This window comes from Schistocerca cancellata, chromosome 6 (assembly GCF_023864275.1).
Source record: "Schistocerca cancellata isolate TAMUIC-IGC-003103 chromosome 6, iqSchCanc2.1, whole genome shotgun sequence".
NCBI classification, from domain to species: Eukaryota; Metazoa; Arthropoda; class Insecta; order Orthoptera; family Acrididae; genus Schistocerca; species Schistocerca cancellata.
In genome coordinates this window covers 421,289,354-421,301,852 of record NC_064631.1, presented here as the reverse complement: position 1 = coordinate 421,301,852, position 12,499 = coordinate 421,289,354, and the positions used below count along the sequence as shown (strand labels likewise).

Here is a 12,499-nt window from a genome sequence, read left to right as displayed (position 1 = left end):
AGGTATCCTCGGCTAAGGGTCGACATATGAAAGGTCCCCTTAGAAAAATTAATGAATTACTGTGCTGATAAACCTCTTACATTATTTGATTTTCAAACAGCTGAGCAAAACTGAACGTACTCAGACATTCACTAAACTGACACACAATATTTTTAGCGCAACGAAATCTGACTTTCAGTAATCCCTACAAAAGAATGGCCCTGACTAACAATAACCTACACCTTTCATGAATTCTTACCTCACAAAAATCTTCGTTACTCGAACTACTGCAATACAGCGAGCGCCAATAATGCCAGCTAAATAAAAGGTTCTCACTACTGAAGGCACTAACTACTGATAGGCATAGTTAGCAAACTAAAGATTTTGATAGAGAACAAACAATGTATTTACCTTAATAGTGTTCAAAAGTCATTATATATATATATATATATATATATATATATGAGGTCCAGTCTTACAAATTTACTGTCTCTGATGGACACACGTCCAGATCATCCGCTCTCAAAACTCCCCCATCTCTCTCCCCACATCCACCACTGCTGGCGGCTCACCTCCAACTGCGCAACGCTACGCGCTCTTAACATACAGCTGCCCAACACTACAATAGCAAACAACAATGCAAACCAGCCACAGACTGCACACAGCACAGCCAGTGATTTTCATACAGAGCGCACGTGGCGTTACCAATAAAAAAAACCTAAACAGCCTACTTACAAGATGTTTCACTGCATGACAGAATGGCGATGTACTTCCAACATGATTGATGTCCGGCACATAGTTTGCGTGCGGTTGAATCGGTATTGAATAGCATATTTCATGATAGATAGATTGGTCGTCGAAGCACCATACCATGGCCCGCACGTTAACAGCATCTGACGTCCCTGGATTTCTTTCTGTGGGGAAAGTTGAAGGATATTTGCTATCGTGATCCACCGATAACGCCTGACAACATGCGTCAGCGCATTGTCAATACATGTGCGAACATTACGGAAGGCGAACTACTCGCTGTTGAGAGGAATGTCGTTACACGTATTGGAAATGCATTGAGGTTGATGGACATCATTTTGAGCATTTATTGCATTAATATTGTATTTACAGGTAATCACGCTGTAACAGCATGCGTTCTCAGAAATGATAAGTTCACAAAGGTACATGTATCACATCGTAACAACCGAAAAAAATGTTGAAACGTACCTACGTTCTGTATTTTAATTTAAAAAACCTACCTGTTACCAACTGTTCGTCTAAAATTGTGAGCCATATGTTTGTGACTATTACAGTGCTATCTATTACAAAACGAAAAAAGTGGTCCAACTAAAACATTCATATTTCTTTACGTACTACTCGAATATGTGATAAAAATGCGAGTTCCTATTTTTAAAAAACGCGGTTGATATCCGTTTGACCTATGGCAGCGCCATCTAGCGGGCCAACCATAGCGCCATCTGGTTTCCCCCTTCAAGCTAGAGAAGTTTCGCTCTTTGAAGTTTTTTCGTTTGACGCTTATTTCGTGAGATATTTGGCCCGGCCACGGTCAGTGGACCACCCTGTATACTCCTTCCCCCTTTCTGTTTTCCCTTCTTTGCTTAGTTCTGGTTTTCCGTCTGAGCACTTGACATTCGTACTGCTGCTTCTCTTTCCTCCACTGCCCTCTTTAATTTTCTGCAGCCCGTATCTATCTTTCCACTCGTTACATATTCTTCTATAGACTTACATTTGTTCTCTAGCCACACATGTGACTCCATTTCAGTCTCATTTTTTAGACGTTTGTATTTCCTTTCTCCTTTTTCATTGATTCATATTTATATTTTCTCCTTTCATCAATTAAATTCAATATGTCCTGTGATATCCTAGGATTTCTACTACGCATAGTCTTTTTACCTATTTGATCCATTGTTGCTATCACTATTTCATCTCCGAAAGCAACCCATTCAAAACGATGTCTAGTGCTCGTCATGGTGACGTCGGTCGACAGTGACGTGAGCTTTAGTGGCTTTGGCAAGGAGTGGAAACCACGGTTTCATGGTGGTGCACATCGAAGATAGTTATGTGTTTGTGCGACGTGTATGACCTACACTTTTTCGCATGTGTACAAAATGTTGTATTGTGGTCCGTATGACGAGACATTCTATAGTAGGTAGCGTTCGCTAAATATTTTTGTCTATCTGGTCTTGTAGAGGGCGGACTCCACGGACCCCATGGCGATGTATATTGACGGTAGTTGAATGACACTGCAATTTCCACGACAACGACAGTGCATTCGATACCAATGCATTAATTACTTGGCGTCAACACGTCTGATACTGGTGTTTTGCATCCGCTCCAGATGTTGGTTGCGCATTGACATCGTCGCTGATATGCGATCATCGAGTCAGTGGATGTCAGCAGTATTGCACCACTAATGTTTACCACCGCCATTTTGATGTTGCACATTAATATCTTCCAGGCGTCGGTCATCAACGTGATATTAAAAATCTCGTAAAATGTTTACAAAATTAAAAACCTATGATAGGTGAATTGTTATAGAAAAAAGGGGAAGGGGATTGTGCAGGAGTAAACGAGAGGTCCATTTCTGGCCAAAACCTAAAAATATTCACCTTAAAGTAAATCAATTAAAATCGCTCTTCCCAGAAGTCAATGTGTTCATTCGGTAAGTTGACGCCATTATTCCTGTGATCACTGCAGTTTTCTTCATCTGACCTTCATCTCTAGTCACCTCGATTTCGGTAGCACGTAAAACTCTCGATTTCCTCATGCTATTTGCAGTAGACTCTCTGGAAGCCAACGATCAGTTTAAAGACAGAAATCCATTGGTCGACCTTTGCAGTGGAAAGGTTAAAATCTAGCGTCGTGTAGAAGTCGAAATCAATATACAAACATCAAAAAAATTTTTGCATGACCTCGGTTCCCAGAACTCCTGAAGAAGACGGTGACTGTGGATATTGTTATCACAGACACAGTCCCTTTGACTGTTCAGAGATGTAACTAAGCCCACACAGAGATGTAAACAACCATGCATGAGCAGCCCCTATTAGACGGTGGGGGTCCGACAGCCAATCAGTTCCAGTCATTCCACCAGGAAGGAGGTACACGGCTCGTGTCGTCTGTAGTTCAACCGTGCCTAGACGGTCACTACCGTGGTTTGATTGTGTCCGCATTGTTACTTTATGCCGGGAAGGGCTCTCAACAAGGGATGTGTCCAGGCGTCTCGGAGTGAACCAAAGCGATGTTGTTCGGGCATGGAGGAGATACAGAGAGACGAACTGTCGATGACATGCCTCGCCCAGGCCGCCAAGGGCTATTACTGCAGTGGATGACCGCTACCTACGGATTATGGCTCGGAGGAACCCTGACAGCAACGCAACCGTGTTCAGTAATGCTTTCCGTGCAGCTACTAGACGCCGTGTTACGACTCAAACTGTGCGCAATAGGCTCCATGATGCGCAACTTCACTCCCGACGCCCATGGCGAGGTCCATCTTTGCAACCACGACACAATGCAGCGCGGTACAGGTGGGCCCAACAACATACCGCATGGACCGCTCAGAATTGGCATCACGTTCTCTTCACCGATGAGTGTCGCATATGCCTCCAACCAGACAATCGTCAGAGACGTGTTTGGAGGCAACCCGGTCAGGTTGAAAGCCTTAGACACACTGTCCAGCGAGTGCAGCAACGTGGAGGTTCACTGCTGTTTTGAGGTGATATTATGTGGAGCCGAAGTACGCCGCTGGTGGTCATGGAAGGCGCCGTAACGGCTGTACGATACGTGAATGCCATCCTCCGACCGATAGTGCAACCATATCGGCAGCATATTGGCGAGGTATTCGTCTTCATGGACGACAATTCCCACGCCCCCCCCCCACCCCCATCGTGCTTATCTTGTGAATGAGTCCTTCAGAATAATGACATCGCTCGACTAGAGTGGCCAGCATTTTCTCCAGACATGAACCTTGTCGAACATGCCTGGGATAGAATGAAAAGGGGTGTTCATGGACGACGTGACCCACCATCCACTTTGAGGAATCTACGCCGAATCGCTATTGAGGAGTGGGACAATCTGGACCTACACCTGAACTTGTGGGTAGTATGCCACGACGAATACAGACATGCATCAAAGCAAGAGGACGTGTTACTGGGTATTAGAGGTACCGCTGTGTACAGCAGTCTGGACCACCACCTCTGAAGGGATCGCTGTATGGTGGTACAACATGCAATGTGTGGTTTTCATCAGCAATAAAAAGGGCGGAAATGATGTTTATGTTGATCTCTATTCCAATTTTCTGTAAAGGTTGCGGAACTCTCGGAACCGAGATGATGCAAAACCTTCTTTGATGTGTGTAGATTGGTCACCACCTCGATATGGACAAGGGGGGGGGGGAGGGGGAGGAAATCGATAGCGACTTTTTAAAGGAATTATGTTGACTTTCGCCTTTAATGATATCACGGAATACCTAAATCAGTATGCCTTGCATTTTGTTTGGGATGCGTATGTCCTGCATGCAGGTGCACGACTGTACTCAGTAAGTCGTATCCCTCGATCAGCCCTTTTACGGGACGAGTTAATGAAACACCCAGATACTGGTTTGAAGACCACAGTATTTTTTTTCTAAATGATCCTTTTCGAGCTTGCGTTCCCTTCCTTCCTTAGGATGTGCCGTAATCTGACGCAGGACCGTAGTTAGAATGTGTAGAGATGTAGGCTGTGGGCCCTGCCAGCGTTAACTTAACCACAAAATTTTCATTTTAGAGCAGTTTATCGAATTAAAAACCTGTAACACCGCGTATCAGTATTATTATAATTAACTGTATAAAATTGTGCTGTTTTTAATTAATTGCTGTGATAAAGAAATTCAAATCATTGACGTATGAAACACGAATTATTAACTGCGCTGTGAAGCATTATATGTTTAAAAGAAGGGCTACAAATGTGGAAATTTATGTGCTTGTAAAAATCACTATTTCAGTTTTAAAAGTGAGATATTATAACTATAAGAATTGGTAGTAGTATAAAAACTACTACCACAAAAGGTGTTTATAAAAATGAACTCCTCTTAAATCTTCAGAATTTCCTGCTACAACGCTTGCATGACCTTGCAACACCGTCACGAGCCGTTAAACTATTTGGCAGACGTATGGATCTTAAGACGATCGTTTTCTGCAGTACTTCATTAACGAACAAAGTAATCTGTAACATGCTTTTCCCCAGCTTCAAGAGCACATGAATTCACGCTTGACGAAAGAAACTAAAAACAGAATGTCCTGGTTTGAATGAACTGAGGTACTGAAGTCGACTGTCCTTGAATCAAAGAATCGTCAAAAGTTTCTCTAATCTGTTTTCCCTTTTACTTTTAGGCAAATCATTACTGGGAACATTTGACAAATTTTTCCAGTTTTTTCTATTTTAGTATTTTTTCAGAAAACGTGAAATATAATATATTTTGACACCGGTCGGCACTTTATTACTTTTTTTTTTTCGAAACTAGATCACACGCTGTCAGTTTGATACCCCATTTTTGCATTTCCCAATTTTCGTTTAGCTACGAAAATTCGGACAACAGTCCATTGTGGAATTCTCAGTCTTGTTTTCGCCCCGCTTAAACTCTTGATCAATAGCTGTCCCGGTTTGGATTGTCTGGAGTCAACCTACAAAATAAGCGGTTTTTTCTTTAAAAAAAACTAATGAAGCAGATAACATAAACCTTTTGCACATTATTTATTGATTCTTGGAGAACGTTTTTGAAATTTTTTTAAGAAATTCAGTCATCATTAATCCCCTCATTCGAGGAGTTAAAGTTGCTGTGTCCACAATGAGGTGTGTCTGTGATGGACGTGATCTCTATCATATTGTGCACGGAGTAATAGCACAGGTTTTTTGAAATTTGACCAAATAATTAACTGACGTATGTTTGAATCGAAGATGTAGTTTTGTCGCGTTCGCTTGGTCACGTTTTGCTCAGTAACTACTGAATTAATTAAAATAAAAAATTACCGTATTACTCCTTGAGGACACGCCCAAGGAGTATTTCAGCCAAATTTCAGAAATATGTCATTATTAGTGTGCCCGCAATCCGTTCCGTCAGCTTCATGCGCAGTATATTTTAAGCTTACGGAATGGATCGCGGGCAGCTTCATGCACAGTATATTTTAAGCTTACGGAATGGATCGCGGGCACACTAATAATGAGATATTTCTGAAATTTGGCTGAAATACTCCTTGGCCGTGTCCTTAAGGACTAATAGGCTACCTTTTTATCTTGATTTATTCATTAGTTATTGCACAAAACGCGACTAAGAACACACGAGAAAACTACATTGTGTCTCAAACGCAAGTCATTCAATTATTTGATCAAATTTAAAAAAAAAACTGTGCGATTACTCCGTGCGCAATATCCTATAGAGTAAGAAAATTGCTTGTTTTTTATGTCAGATGATAAAATTTGCAGACTGCAGGACTTTCGCCGTGGACACACCTCATTTCGGTCAGAGAAGCGTCAGCTCCGCGGATGGAGGGCTTGATGATGACAATTTCTTTCTAAAAATTAGAAAATTTTGTCCAAGAATCTATAAATGATGTGTAAAAAAGATTAAGGTTGATTGCTTCATTAGTTTTTCCGAAAAACTCGTAAAAGTCGCTTATATTATAAGCTGACTGAGGAGAATAGACCTTGACAATGAAAGCTACAGAAATGATCAGTGAAGCCCTTATAAGGTTGAAACGAGCGAGAGTGAAGAATGCCAACAATGAGCAGCAACATCGAAGTATGATTGCGCGTTACCTGGCCTGTAGGCCGAGGCATCTCGCCATGTTGTGTCGACGGTGCCTGACAGTTGCCCATGATGTGCTTGCGATGGACGTACTGCCTGCTCTAGGACACCGACAAAGATGAGCTGAATGGCCTAGCTGGGCCGCAGATATAAAACAGCAGACTGTGAGGATAGGTACTGTTTTCTATTGCCAGTCTGAACTGCGTTCCTACAAAAAACAGTTTCTGTCCTACCATCGACTTCTGAGGGAACACACTGTTCGGTTGCCATTACCTGGTTAGTCCTAACCGCCATCTACCTTCCCGTATTGTATGCCTACGCTTATGGTGTCCGTCTTCGAAGTAAGGACCTTTTTTAACGGCTATCACTATCTTAATGAGTGCCAACAATTTTAGTTAGAAATGGGTTGCCTTAAAGTTAACCTCGCACAAAATAACTCCTATATACCTCCCTCTCGTCTCGAAGAGATACAAAAAATCGAGAAGCAGCGTTTTCATTTACTTTAATTCAGGGCTTAATTCGCTAATAAAGTAAATGTAATACCACAAATGCTGACTTAATTCGTAACTGATATCCACTGAAAAATTGGGCCGAGTAAGCCCACACAAAAGAATTAAGGCTACAACCATTACTGTAATTAGAAGACTCGCACAACGTTATTGAATCAACCTTACGTGATTTAAATGTTTCGTCTTGTTCGAAGTCCACATTTTCTGCCGACTTCCTTTATTCATGTATCATAAAGCGCACCCAAAAAATTACTGTAGCGTGGTAAGTTCGTAATTTATGTTTTAGGACACAATTTATTATTGAAGTACGTCACCAGTATCTGTCACTTCTTTTACGGAGCCTCAAACTCGACTAGTAACGACTCTGCTGTACTCAGGATTTGGCTATTTTTATTGTACAGGGTGGCGCAAAGAAATGGGAAAATTCGAAGTTGATGTTGCCAGTCCTGTACACGTTCAGTAGGCGAGAGAAAGCGCCAAATTTCCGAGTAGTAACACCACTGTGTTAGGCATGAAGAGGCTGACCAAGATGGCACTGTTCCAGGCTAGTACCAACCCTGTGTTTGTTAATGTATGTTATGTACACCAAAAATGGGACGTTCCCTGTTTCTTCGTGAAACAAGTGATATTCTGGTCCGTGACATTGGCAACAGCATTGAGTCAACCCCTCATAGTAGAAATTTTTGGAAGGGAGAGAGATGAGGAGGGATAATTAAGATTCGTGGCTATTTGTCTCCCAGCTGTTGACTGGTGCTGATGGATGCACGCTTTGCTGATTTTGTAGACAAGTGTCGCAATCTATGTTAATGTGAACCATATGATCCATATTGTGAGAAACTCACTACATGTCCTGCTACGCAATTTAATTTACAAATTTGGCTTAATTTGTCATTTTGTATCATTAACTTTGAAACTGCGAGCTTCTCAGATAAGGATTCCTTGTTCTTTTTTCTTTAATACAATTTGATACCTCCCCACAGTGTTTGCGCCACGTTGTGTGTGTTCAATCGATATTTCAGAGAACTTTTCTCACACTTCTTGTGAACTTTGTCCATCAGTTAGACCAAATGAAAACTGTTACAAGCAGACTTGACTTAAATTTCAAGATCGTTTAATTGTCCTTCAACTTTTACATGATTAGAAGACCAACGAATAACGAATATAACCTTTTGCATAGTTAAGTATGTTGTTCTCAATGTGATGGAGTTATAGATGTGCACAGTGTCTGAACTTAATGATCAGTTACTTACGATTCAGCGAAGATAACGAGTAGTGTACTCGTTCGTCTTCAAAGATTATGAATTTGTTTATTGACTAGGGATAATTGTATCGATTTCCCCTAGGATTATAAATAGGCTGGGAGTTGATTGGTGATAATCTGGCTAACGACCTTCTAGTATTCAGACATAATAAGTAACACCATTTTTATAACAACATATCATCTTAACGCAGGTCGAGGGCACACTGCCCACTGCCCTCCCGAATGGAGACGACAAATTCCAGCTTTAAGTGCTCACACACACACACACACACACACACACACACACACACACACAGACACGCACATGAAATGAAACATAATTATCGGAACATCATTATTACACTTTATCTTTCTAACATGTCACCCTGATTACTTAAATGTGTACCAGGCATTAAGTTACGTAAATTTGACAGCAAAGAATTGGACTGCTCGAGATATTTCCACTTACATGTGTATTCGCCTGCACAACATCAATGGCCTCTAAAACGCTTCGAGTATTGCTCTCTTCATACTTCCTCTGAAATAGTGTTCTGTTTTGTTATATGTTCTTTGCACGTATTAAATTCTATGCACCATCTTTATTCCCTTCAGTGCTTACATAGTGTGAAGATGTATGTGGTGTAACATGACAGGAAATGCGGCCGCGCGGGAATAGCCGAGCGGTCTCGGGCGCTGCAGTCATGGACGGTGCAGTTGGTCCCGGCGGAGGTTCGAGTCCTCCCTCGGGCATGGGTGTGTGTGTTTGTCCTTAGGATCATTTAGGTTAAGTAGTGTGTAAGCTTAGGGACTGATGACCTTAGCAGTTAAGCCCCATAAGATTTCACACACATTTGAACATGACAGGAAAAATTGCCTATAACTATTGGAGATATTTTAATTTTAATTTCATATTCACATTTCTATGTTTCATTCACCCTTTCTGTCAAAGACCATCACAAAACTACGTTCCATATACTGAAATAGTTTTTGTTTTTCTCTACTAGATAGTCCTTCCGGTTACTTCAACGTGTTAATGCAAGACAAAAATGGCGTATTAATCCACATGAAACCACCTGATGGTGGAGATTGAAACCTCAAAATGCGTTGTGAAAATAAATGTATAGTGAATTGTAACAGTAAACTTGTTTCATTCGATAACAGACAGAAGTAATAGTTTGACGAGATTACTTAACAAATAATAATTTAAATAATAATATTTTCTAAATGTCGTAAGGAAGCGCGAGGTGAAATGTTTTATGCAGATCAGCACGGCAGCGTTTGGAAGCGAGCTGCGCGCCACTGCAGACTGCTCCAAGCTGGACAGGACGCGCTGCCAGACGTTCCAGTGCGTCGCGGGGCCGCTGGAAGCGGACGGGGACAGCGTCGACGTCAGTGTCGCCGCCGTCCTGCTCCGACGCTCCATAGGTACGTGCTGCGCTGCACACGAGCTCTCGCCTCGCCCCTACTGTAGTGCGAATGGTAGGGTTTGGGTTTGGTGAATGCCTGGAAAACACTAAGAGCCGACATGGCTCGTAATACAACAAATTAAATCATATTCCCACTGGATCAAGCATACGAACGATGCCTTGGCACGATCGCTGGACACATGAAGGCATAATCTGAAACTGCCAAGGATGTGCCAAATGACTGTGAAACTAGCAAGTAATTTGAAGAAAGGCCCACAGAAAAGCAAGTATGAATACCAATAGATTCACCAAAGTTCACAATGGGTGCAACCAGCGAATGCTAACGTTAAATCTGTGCAATTAAACCCTAATGCAAATTAATTAGCTTTGGAACTACCTTGGCTCGGTGACTGAATCGCTGGCTCGAGCTTACCATTTTTAGGTGGAATGAATGTGGAACCCAGCTGCAGTAGCAGCTGGAAGTTCTAGGTCTAGCTTGCCCTCTGTAGCCTGCACTCAGTTGGACACCTCTCTCTCTCTGTGACACTCTGGAGCAAGACTACTCGTCAATGTCCCCGAGGCAAGTGTGTTCTTATCAATCTCTCTTAACCAAGTGCTCTTTTCTTTGTTGGTGCTTTAGGGCGCAGAAGTGCTAAGGTCATAAGTCCCCGTATCATAACGTAAGAAAAAACGGGTACTAGATAAAAACCTGAGGCGAAAAAGAGAAAAAAACAATCAACCAACTTTAAAAGAGGAGCAGCTAAGGACAAGGACGTCCATGGGGAAAATTTCTCAAAACATCGTTGGCTTAGCGGAGGTGCATTCGGGGCACTTGAAGTTTGCTTCGCCATGCCACCGCGGCGAATAAAAAGTACGCGATCGACAGAAAGCATGTCATCCGCTAAAACATAGGACAAAGTGGACGGCAAACGTAGACGTAAATACAAAAAGTGAAGAAATGGGCAACGGATCAGAAGGTGGCGCATCGTCAGGGGTTGAGAGCAGCAGTGGGGCAGGGTCGCCACTTAATTAATGGTGGTGATTGAAACGACAGTGTCCTATACCAAGTCAGGCTAAAATCACCTCCTCGCGATCATGCTATTGGGAGAGGTTTAATGTCCCGGAGTTTGTTCCCCTAGAGAGAAGACTATTGTGCACTCCAGAGTAATACTGCAAGCCGACAGACAGCGACACGATGATCACCTGAGGGAACAGAATGACTAGCAGGCCGAGGGAAGAGCTGCACCCTTTGCTGCAGCAGCAGCAGCCTGGTTCCCTGGAACACTGACTTGACCAGGAAACCACAGGAACACCACGGTGGCTACCTCCACAGTAAGCGAGTGGAGGCTGTCTTGGATCCGTTGTCCTAAAGGGTGGACTGATGGAGCGATGGCTCTGAAGAGCACTGAGAGACTCTGAGCAGATGACACAATTTGGAAGTCCGTGTTATTGGATGTACTGGGTGGCCTGATAAAAGTCGTAGAGCTATGCCGTAAAAGATCGAGCACTGGTCAGGAATCCGATAGTGAAAATCATCACCACCAAGTGCAAAGGCACGCCCGACACCATGATCAGCTCTTGGAACTGTGGGTGTAGACGAGGACGCTGTGCGAAGTGCGAGAAACTCGCAGCGATACACTAGACCAGGAGTAGTGTTCTTAGAAAGCGAATGGAGTCTGAAATGAACACATACCTCTGCACACAGTCAGGGAGGTGAAGAGCTCGTAGCACCCATGGGGAACGTGGCAGGGAGTGTAAAGAAAAACTGTCGAAGAAGCATACGAAAGTGAAAGGGGAGTCAACAGGGAAGATGGGCGAAGTCAATACTGGCGGTCAAGGGAATCGTCAAAAAAGGGAGCATAGGACGGGTGGGCGGGCATAGAAGGTCTTTCTTCTACAGATGGCTCGCTTAAGTACTCACAAGAACATCCCGCCAGTAAGACAACGGTAAGTCAGCAGCCTCACCATAAAGACTCTAAATGGAACTAGTATACAAGCCACCAGGGCTAAACGTATCCCACAGTAGTGGATGGTGTTAAGACGTAAGGTAGACGGACATGCGGATGAATATACGATACATCTTTAATCCACTTTCGAACAAACAAGGGACCAGTACAAAGGGAGGAGGATGGTCCGATCACTTCCCCACGAGTTACCGCATAAAATCCGTAGAATATTGAGGGAGCGACTACAACGAAGTGTCAGATAAGCGTGAAACGTGAGTCCCAACGAACGTATGAACGAACGAAAGAAGGAATGGGCAGAGACGTAGAGATGGGGAAGGAACTCCCGGCGCCACCAGACAGTCTTCTCAGCGAAAAAGCGGAAGCCATTGTTGATACTCCACGAGTAAAGATTATCAAGACATCGCTGACGATGCTGCTCAAGCAGACAGGTTCGTTGAGAGCTACAACAGATCGCAAAGTCATCAACGAAACGAGAGCCTGAGATAACTAGCAGCAGACACTCCATAACAGGGTTAAAGGCTATGGCAAATAAGACGACACTGAGCACAGACCCCTGAGATACCCCATTCTCTTGGATAAAAGTGTACCTTAAAAACACAGTCTTCTAAAAA

The 12,499-nt window shown here is 43.0% G+C and overlaps 1 protein-coding gene across 1 annotated transcript in view; it reads left to right on the top strand.

Annotated features, from left to right (window-relative positions):
• Positions 1 to 12,499, top strand: part of LOC126088359 (integrin alpha-IIb-like) — a 269,521-nt gene that overhangs the window by 122,963 nt on the left and 134,059 nt on the right. Inside the window, exon 12 of the mRNA XM_049906497.1 lies at positions 9,778 to 9,940. Within this exon, the coding sequence (XP_049762454.1) occupies positions 9,778 to 9,940 (163 nt within the window). The remainder of the gene's footprint in view (positions 1 to 9,777; positions 9,941 to 12,499) is intronic.